Here is a 14,626-nt window from a genome sequence, read left to right as displayed (position 1 = left end):
TGGTCACGCATGCGCACAAGCGCGACCGGCGCTCCATTCATTTCTACGGAGCTGCCGACACAGACCCCGGAAGTCCGAGGTTTGTGATGGAGAACTTCAGGGGACTTTCAGTCCCCCGTTCTCCTTATCAATGCCAGCAATCACACATGTATCCCCTATCCTGTGGATAGGGGATACATGTCTTTTGTATAATGGCAGAGTGGGGGAGATACCTCCCTGCTCTGCCGTAGTGTTCAGTGGCGTCCCGCTGTAGCAGCCATAGCGACACGGGCCCCCTCATGCCGCGGGCCCCGTAGCAGTCGCTACGGCTGCTACGGCGGTAGTTACGCCACTGCTGCCAGTCGATTTTGGTCAGAAATTTATGTTACAAACAACCAATTTGTGGCAAATCAGACATTACAATAGAACACCCACATGAATGTCTGTTCTTTGACCGGTATGTTTATAATGCTATGGGAAATTATTATTCTTAGGTGACCATTTGCTGGAATCCTGAGCAATCTGCTGTTATTGCAGAGAGGAAATTACTAGAGTATTCACATTTCCCCTGCACTTCGGTGTAGTTTGACATAAAGCCCATTGAAGTCATTGGTCCTCCATATAAAACACGGTAAAGGCCCTTTTACACGGGCCAATGATCGGGCAAACAAGCATTCATATGAACGCTTCTTCCCGATCATTGGCCTGTGTAAAAAATGGCAACGATCAGCCAATGAACTAGCGGATAAATGAGCGTTCATCGGCTGATTGGATCATTTTTGCAGCATTAAATATTATCGTTGTGAGCAGTACATCTCTCTGTGTAAACAGGGAGATGTGCTGCCGACATTATGGAGATACATGGGGAAGAGCAATCGTAGTAACGATCGCTTATTCCAAAATATAACCAACCATTGCTCCTTGTCTCGTGGATTGGTGCATTTTTTCACGGCCCATATTGGCCGGTGTAAAATGACCTTAGAGGTTTTAAAATGTTATTTTTTTTTTAATCACCGCAACGCTTCTTAATTTATCTATTAATGCCCCCTGAATATCATTATCAACATTTTTATTTTTTAATTTACCATTATTCTCTATTGTTTACACTCAGAGGTTTATTTACCTCTGCGTGTTCGTTGTCTTGCGCTTCCGGTCATACAGTTCCCGGCATGCACCGCTTGTGTCCCAGCATGCAATGCGCCGGCAGCAGAGACTCATCACGTCTTTTACCCCCATCTATACACAATCTCGGTTGGCACTTTACTGCTCTCATTAGATCAGTGAGAGCTAATGGTAAACCCGCAACATATCAGTGCTGTACCAAACAACACTCTCTTACATAATGGTTAAAAAAACACTTAATTTGACCCCAGAGCAGGGCAGAGTGCTAGTATAGACTCTGCTCCGGGACTCTGTGGAATCCCCTGATATCACGGATGTCAGGGGATTCCACAGAGTCCCGGAGCAGAGCCTATACTAGTGCTCTGGCCGGGACTCCGGCTCTAACCCCAGCGCCGGAGTTCTTGTCAGAGTGCTACTAGCAACCGGCTCTTGACATCACATAAATTCTTCGGAGTTTCCGGTCCGCTGCTATGGGAGGAGAAAATGACGCGCAGGCGATGTGATAGCGCTGGAGTGCGCATGCGCGGTAAACACTGCTAGTGTAGAAACCACGCATGCTCAGAGACTAGAAGTGTTTCTCTCCCCTAGCAGCAGACCGGAAACTATCAGAAGAAAGGGAGTATCCAGTCCACCACTTCCCTCAGTGTACAGTGACGTCAGGAATTACGTACCCATACATTGAGCCAGCCGGAAAACGGAACTCAAATCATGGACGGGCTAGCGCCTTAATTTGCTACTGGAAAATCGGGTGTTAGAAGATTAAATCAAAACGTAAGTATATTACAAATGACATTATTTTTATATGTGCAGTGAAATAGAAATTAGTTAATTGGTTCTGGAAAACCCCTTTAACTCCAAGAGCCACTGTATGACTTTGATATGTCAAAATAGGGCATAAGGACTGGGGTTGTCCTGGAGGGACAATCCTTTAAAAGGGAATCTGTCTCCAGGTTTATGCTGCTCTGAGGGCAGCATAAAGTAGTGAAAGAGACCTCGATTCCAGCGCTTGGTCACTTGCAATATTTAGTAGTTTTCATAGAATCACTATTTGTCTCTTGCTCGGCTCACGCTGGTAGTCCTCGATATTCATGAGCTGCGGCTCCCGCCACTTAGCTACCACCGCTGTCAGGGTGGATTCACATGCACCAGATATTGTTGCGGAAATTTATATGAAGGAAAATCTGTTCCATTTGTCTGAATAGAGTTGTTTCTGCAGCAAGCACGTGGATTTCTGCAAGCTCCGTTCAGATCAATGGAACTGATTTTTCCATTGCAGAAATTTCACCAACAAAATCTGCCCTTAACCCCTTGACACACCAGGACGTAGCAGTACGTCACGCATTGCAATGCTTTAACGCATCGGGACGTACTGGTGCGTCATGGATGTTAGCGGTCACCCTGTCAAAGGATAGGGTGGCAGAACTGTGCCATCAACTGTTTATGACAGTTGATCAGCACAGTAAGACGGTAGGGAACCAATCACAGCTCCTTGAGAACGAGTATGTGATGGAGCTGGCTTAGAAGCTGAGCCAGCGCCATCACCTCCGGGTGTCGGCTGCATGTTATAGCCGACACCCTGCTGTAACGGCCAGGACCGAAGCTAGGCTCCGATCCGGCCGATTAACCCCTTAGATGCAGCGATCGCTGCATCTAGGTGGTGTCTAGCCTGTCGGCACACCTGATGGTTGCCATGGCTGCGGGTGTCAGCTGTTTGTCACAGCTGACATCCTGCTGTAACAGCCAGGACTGGAGCTAGGCTCCGATCTGGCCGATTAACCCCTTAGATGCAGCAATGAAAAGCGATCCCTGCATCTAGGTGGTTAGATCGCACCCGATGGTTGCCAATGGCAACAATCGGTGCAATGGTTGCTATGGCAACCAGAGGCAATAATGGCCTCCTAGTACAGAAGCCTATTAGGCCACGCCAGGAAGTGAAGCCTAATAGGCTTGCTGTCAGTGAATAGCTGACAGCTCTAATACACTGCAATATATAGGTAGTGCAGTGTATTAGAATAACAAGGGCTTCATGCCTTCAAGTCCCATAGTGGGACAACAAAAAAAAGTAAAAGAAAAGTTAATAAAAATGTTGCAAAAAAATAAGTTTCAAGTAAAAAAAAAAAACAACTGCCTTTTTTCCCCATAATAAGCCTTTTATTATAGGAAAAAATGGAAAACATTAAAAAAGTACACATATTTAGTATCACCGCATCCATAATGACCCGAACTATAAAAATATCATGCTATTTTACCCGCACGGTGTACACCAAAAAAATAAAAAATAAAAAACAATTCCAGAATCGCTGTTTTTTTAGTCACCACCCCATCCAAAACAGAATTTAAAAAAAGTGATCAAAATGTTACATGTACCCCAAAATTATGCCATTAAAAACTACAGCCCGTCCCGCAAAAAACAAGCACTCCCACAGTTTTTTGACGAAAAAAAATAAAAAAGTTATGGCTCTCAGAATATGGTGACACAAAAAAATTAATTATTTGAAACAAAAGTTATTTTGTTGTGCAAACGCTGTCAAATATAAAAAAAACTATATACATATGGTATTGCCGTAATCGCATCCACCCGCAGAATAAAGAAAATGTCATTTATAGCGCACGGAGAACGCAATAAAGAATAATAATAAAAAACATCAGAATTGCTGGTTTTTGGTCACCTTGCTTGCCAAAAAATGAAATAAAAGTGATTAAAAAAAACCTCTCCGAATATGGCGACACAAAATGTGCAGAGCATTCCAAAAGCTGATATGATTGGGCACCATTTATCAGTGCGACACTGGCCTCACATCTGCAGATTATTATTTATTTACTGCATTATTATACCCTCTTATTATTCCCTGACGTACTCCGCACAGATTACATATGCCCCCACATTATAAACTGAAATACCAGCAAAACCCCAAACAGAACAACTATCAAGCAAAATCTGCGCTCCAAAAGCAAAATGGCGCTCCCTCCCTTCTGAACCCTTCAGTGTGCCCAAACAGCCGTTTACGACCACATATATGGCATCGCCATAACTAGGAGAACCCACTAAACTGTTTGAGGTATTTGTCTTCAGTGGCATGAACTGGGCACAACTTATTGTGCACTAAAATGGCATATCAGTGGAAAGTTGCAATTTTCACTTTGCACCATCAACTGAGCCTTCATTTCTAATTAAAAAAAACAAAAACCTGTGGGATCAAAATGCTCACTACACCTCTTAAAAAATGCCTTGAGGAGTGCAGTTTCCAAAATTGGGGTCACACCTTGGGGGTTTGATTCACGATTTGACACCAGAGCCCTGCCATTGTGGGCCAATTCTGTAGAAATCACCAAAATAGACCTCAAATGCGCATGGTGCTCTTTTACTCCTAAGCCCTGTCATATGTCCAGGCAAATTATAAATGCCTTGAGGGGTGTAGTTTACAAAATGGGGTCACTTCTCAGGGTTTTCCACTCTACTCTGATACCTAAGGGAGCTCTGCAAATGCGACATGGTGCCCGTACACCAGTCCAGCAAAACCTGCACTCTAAAAGCCAAATGGCGCGCCTTCTATTGTGAGCTCTGCCATGTGCCCAAACAGCAGTTTAGGGCCAGACATTGGGTATTGCTGTACTCGGGAGAAATTGGGTAACACATTGTGTGGTGTTTTTTTTTCTCCTATTACCCCTTGTGAAGATAAAAACTTGGGAGCAAAAACAATATATTTTTGGAAAAAATGTATTTATATTTTCACTGCCTAATTCTAATAAAATCTATGAAACACCTGTGGGATCAAAATGCTCACTACACCCCTAGATGATTGCCCTGAGGGGTATAGTTTCCAAAATGGAGTAATTTCTTAGGGGTTTCTGGTGTACTGGTACCTCAGGGGCTCTGCAAATGTGACATGGTGCAGAGAAATCAATCAAGCAAAATCTACATGCCAAGTAGCACTCTTGCCATTCTTAGCCCTGCGGTGTGTCCAAACAGCAGTTTTTGACCACATGTGGGGTATTGCCATACTTGGGAGAAATTGCTTTACAAATGTTGGGGTGCTTCGCCTTTATTCCTTGTAAAAATGAAAAAAATGCAACATTTTGGTGGAAAAATTTTGATTTTCATTTTCACTGCCTAATACCAATAAATTCAGCCAAAAAAAACAGTGGGGTAAAAATGCTCACTATACCACTAGATAAGTTCTGTGAGGGGAGTAGTTTCCCAAATGGGGCCACTTTTGCGGATTTTGCACTGTTTTGGCCCCTTGGGGGCTTTGCAAATGTGACATGGCGCCGCAAACCATTCCAGCAAAACTTTGAGCTCCAAAAGTCAAATGGTCCTTCTTCCGTTCTAAGCCCCGCCGTGTGTCCAAACAGCAGTTTATTACCACATATGGGGTATTGCTGTACTCGGGGGAAATTGCTTTACAAATGTTGTGGTGCTTTTTCTCCTTTATCTATTGTGAAAATTAAAAAATCTGAGCTAAAACGACATCATGTTAGAAAAAATTTAGATTTTCAATTTCACGGCCTAATTCCAGTAAATTCAGCGAAAAACCTGTGGGGTCAAAATGCTAACTATACCCCTAGAAAAATTCCTTGGGGCGTAGTTTCCAAAATGGGGTCACTTTTCGGGTGGTTTCCACTGTTTTGGTCCCTCCACGGCGTTGCAAACACGACATGGCACTGAAAACCATTCCAGCAAAATCTGCGCTCCAAATAGCGCTCCTTCCATTCTGAGCCTTGTCATTGGTCCATACAGCAGTTTATTACCACATATGGGGTATTGCCATTATCGGGAGAAATTGCTTTACAAATGTTGGGGTTCTTTTTCTCCTTGATTCTTTGTAAAAATTAAAACTTTCTATGTTTTTTTTTTTAGAAAAAAAGTTGATTTTCATTTCTACAGACTAATACAAATAAGTTTAGCAAAAAACCTGTGGGGTCAAAATGGTAACTATACCCCTATACACATTTCTTGAGGGGTGTAGTTTCCAAAATGGGGTCACTTTTGGGGGGTTTCCACTGTTTTGGCACCACAAGACCTCTTCAAACCTGACATGGTGCCTAAATATATATTTTTAAAAAAGGAGGCCCCAAAATCCACTAGGTGCTCGTTTGCTTCTGAGGCCTGTGTTTCAGTCCATTAGGACACTAGGGCCACATGTGGGATATGTATAAAAAATGCAGAATCTGGCCAATATATATTGAGTTGTGTATCTCTGGTAAAACTTTCTGTGTTACGGAATTTTTTTTTATTACAAATGAATTTTGGCAAAAAAATGACAATTTAAAATATCACCTCTACATTGCTTTAATTCCTGTGAAATGCCAAAGGGGTTAAGAAACTTTCTGAATGCTGTTTTGAATATTTTGAGGGGTGCAGTTTTTAAAATGTGGTGATTTATGGGGACTTTCTAATATATAAGGCCCTCAAAGCCACTTCAGAACTGAACTCGTCTCTGAAAAAATAGCCTTTTGATATCTTCTTGAAAATGTGAGAATATGCTGCTAAAGTTCTAAGCCTTGTAACTTCGTAGAAAAATAAAAGGACGTTCAAAGAACGATGCAGACGTAAAGTAGACATATGGGAAATGTTTACTAGTAACTATTTTGTGTGGTATTACTGTTTTACAAGCAGATACGTTTAAATTTAGAAAAATGCTATATTTTGCAAATTTTCTCAAAATTTTGGTGTTTTTCACAAATAAATACTGAATTTATCGACCCAAATTTTTTCAGTAACACAAAGTACGATAAGTCACGAGAAAACAATCTCAGAATCGCTTAGATAGGTAAAAGCATTCCAGAGTTATTACCACATAAAGTAACACATGTCAGATTTGAAAAAAATCGTCTGTGCCACAAGGAGAAAACAGGCTGCGTCCTTAAGGGGTTAATTAGCGGCAGTGGGTGCCGTAGCGCATTAATACGCTCAGCTCGTACTGCAGGAGATAAACTGGGATTTTAATAAAACTATTGAATATTGCGAAGTAAGTGACCCAGTGATGGAATAATGGCCTCTGTTACTACTTTATGCTGTGTTCCTATAGACAAGAAGAAACCTGGTGACAGATTTTCTTTAATACAGAGAGGTTTTTTTAAATTCATGTTTCTGTATTCTTTCAGTATCCGTGTTACTAATAGATGGTGATGGTGGGTGGCTTATTTTATTTTTTTTTTAATTATCGCTTCCGTTTTTAGTTTGGACATATGCGTAAGTTCCTTTTTGTAAGTTAGTACTTAACATGTAGAATGTTAAGTCCGTTTTTGTTTTTACATTTTATTTCAATAGAATATATATTTCAGTTCTGGAAACAAAGTAAAAGTAGATCCATGCCTGTATATAACATACTGTATAGAGTTTATATAGCTGAACTGAGTAGTGTGGGAAAAAGTGACATTCTGCGGTAGTGAAAACTTCCAGCCTAGACTCCCACTGTGGATATGGTCTGTTATTTCAGACACTGAGGGAAATGCCTGAGCCTATAGTCCAAAAAAGAAAAGCCAAATATAAGATGTGAAAAATGAGGAATTGGCTTGCGATGCCTTGACCAGTACCAGTCTGTCCTTTCCCTAATAAGGCAGTGCTCTCATGTTTGGAATTCTTTAAGATGCTCTCAATGTCAGCTAAAATATTCATTGTGTGACCATATCGGTATATTTTGCTGTGATTTTTTTATTTTATTTTTTCTAAAGGATAGCAAATAATTGGCTTAGTTCAACAGCAGTGGCCTCAGATTCCAAAAATCTATTCTAGAGATTATCCGAACCGACTGGAGAAAATGCTTCTTCTCCCATTTTATTAGAAACGTTGTTCTTGCCTATAGTACACACCTTTAGTCACAATTGTACAAATTATCTGTGATGTTTTTTTAAAAGAACTACTAGCAACGCACAGCCTGGCAACTCACTGGTTAACCCCCGCTTTCAGGAGTATAAATCCACCCAGAGTAACATTTACAAGCACTTTGCATGTTTTCGCTGTGTGTCCGTCCATACTTTGGAAAAATGACAAACGACCCAACTGCATCTAGTTAAATTTTATTACCATAAAGAATTGAGAGAAGGCCTATGAACTATTTGGCAATTGCCTTCAAGTCAGTTGATATATTTATATATAGTAATGAGACATCACTAAGCGAATGTTTCTCCAAACAAAATGACCTGAATTTTACTAATCTTGTTTGGTATTCTGATTACTTTGATTGCCTGTCTCTAAACCTTCTCTAGCTGTGTTATGTCGTCTTATGTACTGATATTCAATAATCCATTTGCGAGCTGACTAGCGATTTACAAAAAGGTTCGGATAAAGGTACCTGTGGCAATACAGACAGTAGCGATGATTTAGGCTCGGATGGAACTCTGGCAGCAGGCAGACAACCGGTGCAGAGAAACACAGCGGGTGTAGTAGGCGACACAACACGATTCCAACTCAGTATAGCACCTGAACACGGTAGCACGGAAAACAGGATACAGGTAGCAGGAATGGGAACACTGGAACTGGAAAACACTCAAGGAACCATTTGCAAGACAGACACGGGTAGATACAAACACGCTCAGGCAATGCAGGGAGGGGCAGAGCCCTTCTCATAGTCCAGGGTGATCTGGGAGCAACCAGCTTAATCCCACACATGTGTGCGCTCTGGCTCCTTAAGGCTGGACTGAGCTCAATGATGATGGCTTCCTGTTTAATTGACGGTGCAGTAAAAGATGGCATTTCTCATAGAAAACAACTTTGGAGTGAAGGTACCAAGATCTGTCTGAACTCGAGTTTTCTCAATACAAAAAACTTGTGCTATATTGTGCAGTGCAGATATCAGTATTATGATAAATCTTTAGTAGGAGCTTGGTGAAGACAGATATATTAATGAGTTTAATAGGAGCTGTATAAATTTGTATGCAGTAAAAAGTGTTGGATGCAGTCAGCAATCATTTTATCATTTATTCATGGTAATGAATAGAGGGTAAAAAAAACCAGAGTTCCAACAACTAGAAAAGTATATTGTGAAATTAATCCGCACAGGATTTTAGACATTTTCAGATTTGGAAAAAAAAAGGGAAACCATAAGGTTCTGTTCACATCTGCTTTGGGGTCCCGTTCGACGTTCCGTCGGAGGTTCCCGTCAGAACGGGACCCTGAGCAGACACAAACGGACACAGACGGAAACCTTGTTTCTATCTATGCTATTCTTAAAGGTTATGGACACTTTTACACTGAATTTTTTTATTGTTAATTTGTTTCCTAAATGCATAATTAGGCAACATTATAATTAGTCTTTATAAAAAAAAAAAATCCTGCCATTTTGTTGCGATAGAGTATATGCAACTCCTGTACAGAGCTGGCTGTCCTGCTTCTGACATAGATCAGACAGCACACTGTTCCTGACTGCTGTCTGCTCAGGGCTTATATAATTTGTTCTCTCTGCTTTCCTCCTGCCTTTTCTCAGTGTTAAAGGTCTCATGCACACGAGCGTATCAGATTCACACGCGTGAAAAACGCGAGTGAATCTGGTCCGTTATGCATCAGTGTGCTTGCAAGTGGCATGCGTTATTCACGCACTCGCAATTTTTTTGTTAAATTATTTTCAATTGAATTGTTGCGTAAATCACACAGCACACGGATGTGCATACATGTGCGATGCGTGATTTTTACTCACCCATTGACTTTAATGGGCGATAGGTGTGTGAAAAACGCACCAATATAGGACATGCAGTGCATTTTACACAACGGACACACGCTGCGTGAAAACGCCTGCATGTGTGAACGGCCCCATTGAAATCAATGGGTCCCTGTGCTGCGCGTGATTTCCCTGTGCAGCACACGGACGTTATTCACATTCGTCTGAATGAGCCCTGAGGGTATGTTCACACGGAGTGTTTTCAGGCGTATTTCGGGGGGTTTACACCTCAAAAAACGTAAACAGAACACCTCCAAACATCTGCCCATTGATTTCAATGGGAAATACGGCGTTCTGTTCCGAAGGGGTTGTTTTTTTATGCCTCGTTTTCAAAAAACGGCACGTAAGAAGACGCCCGCGAAAAAGTGCATGTCACTTTTTGGGATGTTTTTGGAGCCGTTTTTTAACTCTTTAGAAAAAAATCTCCAAAAACAGCTGTGAAAATCACGAGAGGCTTAAAATAAAGTTTGAAAATCAGGGCCTGTTTGCCCTTGAAAACGTTTTTTTGATTTTGTGTGCACATATCCTGAGGGTATGTGCACACATAGTGTTTTCAACCGTTTTTCGGTCCGTAGCCCTCCAGAAGAACGGCTGAAAAATCGGAAGCATACAAACATCTGCCCATTAATTTCAATGGGAAATACGGCGTTGTATTCCGACGGGCGTTTTTTACGCGGCCGTTTTTCGAAACGGCCGCGTGAAAAAAAAGCCTGCGAAAAAGAAGTGCATATCACGTAAAGTGCAATGGACGTAAAAAACGCTGCAAAACAACTCCGTATTTTCAGACATTTTTAATTTTGTGTGTGCACATACCCTTAGAGATACCAGCAGGGAGAGGAAGGTTGGTTGTACATGGCAGAGCAAGCTAAATAAGGGAATAATAGGGGGGGGGGTGGGGGGGACTCTACAACAGAATCTTCAAGGGGAGGGGGGAGAGATCACACAGGCTGTTGATAGGGAGGTTAAAACTCAAATAGGAGTGTGCAGGATGGAGGGGGAATCGCACAAGCTGTACTGTATCGCAGTGTAAATAGGGAGGAGAGCACACTGCAAAATCTGCAGGGGAAGGGAGGATAGATCACATACACAGGCAGTATTAGTGTCTGTGTTGGCACATGAAAGAGTGCATCTAAAAGAAGAAGGCAGTACTGGAATTATGCTGTGCTAATACATGAGAGGTAGTGAAGGCAGCAACATTCTGGATTCACAGGCCTCACACCAGCATGTATTAGGAGCTAACATATGTAAAAATAATTTTTCGAGTTCATTTACAAGAAGAGTTAGGAAGGCTTGGTATTTCATGGCATTTCTTACATGTTATTCATAGTATGTCTAAGGGTATGTGCACACACACTAATTACGTCCGTAATTGACGGACGTATTTCGGCCGCAAGTCCCGGACCGAACACAGTGCAAGGAGCCGGGCTCCTAGCATCATACTTATGTACGATGCTAGAAGTCCCTGCCTCGCTGCAGGACAACTGTCCCGTACTGTAAACATGATTATACTACGGGACAGTTGTCCTGCAGCAAGGCAGGGACTCCTAGCGTCGTACATAAGTATGATGCTAGGAGCCCGGCTCCTTGCACTGTGTTCGGTCCGGGACTTGCGGCCGAAATACGTCCGTCAATTACGGACGTAATTAGTGTATGTGCACATACCCTTACTGTTGCTTTATTCTTACTCAGCCTGCCTTGCACTTTTAGCTTTTTTTAATTTTGGTTCAGGCTTACAGTCATTTAATTGTCCTGTATTTCTGTTTTGCTAACTTGTGCCAAACAGATCTGTGAATCGGTTACATGAAGGGTATCAAGCCTGTGAAAGTTTTAGTTTTACTTTCAAAGTCTGTAGCAGATTTGAAGTCCAGTGGCTGAAAGGGATCTAATAGCAAGAGTAGTCAAGTAATAGTCCAGATTCGGTACACAGATAAGCGGCAATAGGTAGTAGCGCTAGGCAGAGACGTGGTCATGGAACAGTCCAAGTTTGGTACACAAATTAGCAGCAACAGATTGAAGAGAGGCAGCATGGAACTAAACTACAGGCAGGAAGCTCAATAGTCTGGTAATCAGAAAGTTTAAGGGACAGACATCTAGCAAACCAAAAGGTGAGATCCAAAGCAATCAAGGCAAGAAATCGAGAGAGGCAGGAATGAAGAGAACCTGGAGATTACATTCAGCAGGTAGCTAACCAAGAGCACTAGTGGCTCAATGAGAAGAGCTGCTGCCGGGGACACAGAAGTTACTAGGTTCAAAACCTGACCATTTACTCTCATACATGGCCACCAGTTTTACTTGATAAGGCTTTAATAAATCTTCCACAGTCTCAGAAATCAAAGTTCAGTCATGAAGTCATGATTTGTAATATACTTTATACCAGGATGCAGGACACACTGTTTTATTATTCTTATTATTTTATAGCGCCATTAAATTCCACATTGATGTACACATCAAATACAGAGTGGTTTAAATATATAACATATGAACAAACCATGAAAATACGTTCAATATACATTCACTCACTGAGTGACAGAGTAATACAGAAGGAGAAGGAGAGGGGCAAGAGGCAGAAGGTGAAGTTAGACACTTTTTATATAGTTGTGTTGCGGATACAGGGTTATTCCATGCTGTAAGCTTTTTTTGAATAGGCTTATAGGAAACCTATTCCCTTACAACTTAGATAAAGTTAGATATAATAGAGCACATTGTGCATTGCCAGTTTATTTAGTGTTACATTAAGGCCCCATGCACACGAACGTGCTTTGGCGGCCGCAATTCCCCCGAAAATCCACGGGAGAATTGTGACCCCATTCATTCCTAAGGGGCCATGCACACGACCGTGGTTTTCACGGTCTGTGCATGGCCCCGGAGCCCGAATCACAGAAAGAACGGGTAAGCCTTATTACGGCCGGGCTCATTGAAAATAATGGCCATGTGCACGGCCCGCGATTTGCGGACGGCTCGCGGCTGTCACTCCGTGGCCGGCCAACCCGGAAATCACGGCCGTTCACATGGCTACGGTCGTGTGCATGAGACCTTAGGATCTGAAGAGCTTATCAGTGATTATTGCTATAGAGGTAGGCAGTTGTAGTATTATTTTGTTTATAATACTGCAGTGCTGCATTGGCCATTTTTGATTTGTATAGAGGTTATCTGCTTGATCAGAAGACTTATTCATTTTGTGTATTTATATCAATATGTTCAGTAACGTTTTACTAGAAGTCCTAGACTTCCTTATTTGTAAGCATTGACATACTTTATATTTTGTTATAGTATTAATTATTTTTTAAGCTAGCACTAGGTCCCTAAAATTTTTGGATTTTAACCTGTCCGTTTTCCCATAACATAAGCAGTGCTATCTGGCAGCTATATATTCCTCTTCCGTTTATAGAAATAACATACACATATTTACAGGGGCCGGGGCTATCAGCTCTTGGCAAAAAGTTTGTCCAAAACCACATGTCTATGGGCAGCTTTAAAGTACAATTATTCCCGAAAAACAAAATAGGAAGAAAAATGTATGGACAATTGATGATTGTGTAAGGGTAGTAATATTATAAAATCCAGGACCTGTTCACACAGCAAATATTACAGACTGTATCAGATAATGAATGACTATACAATTTTATACACAAGTTTATCATACTCCTTTTGATTTATTTTTTTTAGGGCTGTAGCAGTTCAGAACAATCCAAACCCTATACATACGGTAAGTGTTGTTTAAGTTGTATTCCCTACTTTCAACACCTTATTAGAACACGTTGGCATTTGAAATATCTACATTCCCATGTACTTTCTTCCAATCTATGGACCACAGATTTAGCTAGGCTAGTCCAGCTGCTGCCCAGGACTTCAATGCAGTGCTGCTTCTGAGTTCAGATAACTGGCCAGTTGCTTGAGGTCCCTCAAGAAACACTAGCATTATAGCAGGACTGTGTGCCTGGATTGCATGGCACCATCGACTGTCTACCACATAGAAAATAAATATTTTTGAATTGGAGATATTTTGAGTTGCTGACGTAAAGAAGTGATGTGTTTTGAAAACTAATGCTATAACCCCATATTTGGATAACATATTTTACAGCTGGTAGATGTATTATTTATGGCTCATTCAACATTAAATAATACCTATATGCTGTTTTTTATTGGTCAATATGCAAAAATCAAAGAATGAGGACTCCTATAATAGCAGACTAAAACTATTCCTGGCTTATTAATTTAATTTGTTAAAGGACTCCGGGACTTTTAAAAATCTTTACTAGGGCAGGGAATGCTATTAAATAATAAACTATCCAGTACTCACCCCTGAGATAAACACCCCCATCATTCTCAGCGTAACTGCTCCATACCCTACCACTCCGGTCCTAGAAGCTTCTGCAGCGGTCACATGCCATTGATTGGGGCCAGGGCATATCAGAAGTGAGTACCTGATCGTTTATCATTTTATAGCATTCCCTGCACTAGTACAGATTTTTTAAATGTCCTAGATAACCTCTTTAATATTGATCAGCTATATAAAATATGGTAGAGAAAGGGTTCACGCACACAGCTGTATTACAGCTCCGAGTTTACAAGTGTTTGAGCCCTTAGTTTACCTCCACATGCCTCCTACCATTACTTCTAGGGAAGAATATCCATGTATACACGGCACCTAGCTAGTGCAAGCTGTGCGGCACAGTTGTTTAGGCTAAGGTACGATGCCCAGAGAGCATTATGCAGGTTCCTTTTAATTAGAATAGGACCCGTGCATGATACTCTCCGGTTGTCAAAAGTTTGTCTTTGCAACAAGCCAACGTGCAATTGGATCTCACCATGCCCGATGTCAGATCGGGCGAAAGAATGGAATTGGAGGGACACTTTAAGACATATTA

General features: G+C 41.5%; 1 protein-coding gene across 2 annotated transcripts in view; it reads left to right on the top strand.

Annotated features, from left to right (window-relative positions):
* The window catches only part of PDLIM5 (PDZ and LIM domain 5), a 195,230-nt gene that overhangs the window by 88,257 nt on the left and 92,347 nt on the right, over positions 1-14,626 (top strand). For both annotated transcript variants that reach the window (XM_075860656.1, XM_075860657.1), the window contains exon 4: positions 13,425-13,464. In XM_075860656.1, the coding sequence (XP_075716771.1) occupies positions 13,425-13,464 (40 nt within the window). The remainder of the gene's footprint in view (positions 1-13,424; positions 13,465-14,626) is intronic.

This window comes from Rhinoderma darwinii, chromosome 1 (genome assembly GCF_050947455.1).
Source record: "Rhinoderma darwinii isolate aRhiDar2 chromosome 1, aRhiDar2.hap1, whole genome shotgun sequence".
NCBI classification, from domain to species: domain Eukaryota; kingdom Metazoa; phylum Chordata; class Amphibia; order Anura; family Rhinodermatidae; genus Rhinoderma; species Rhinoderma darwinii.
This window is presented reverse-complemented; position numbering and strand designations above follow the sequence as displayed.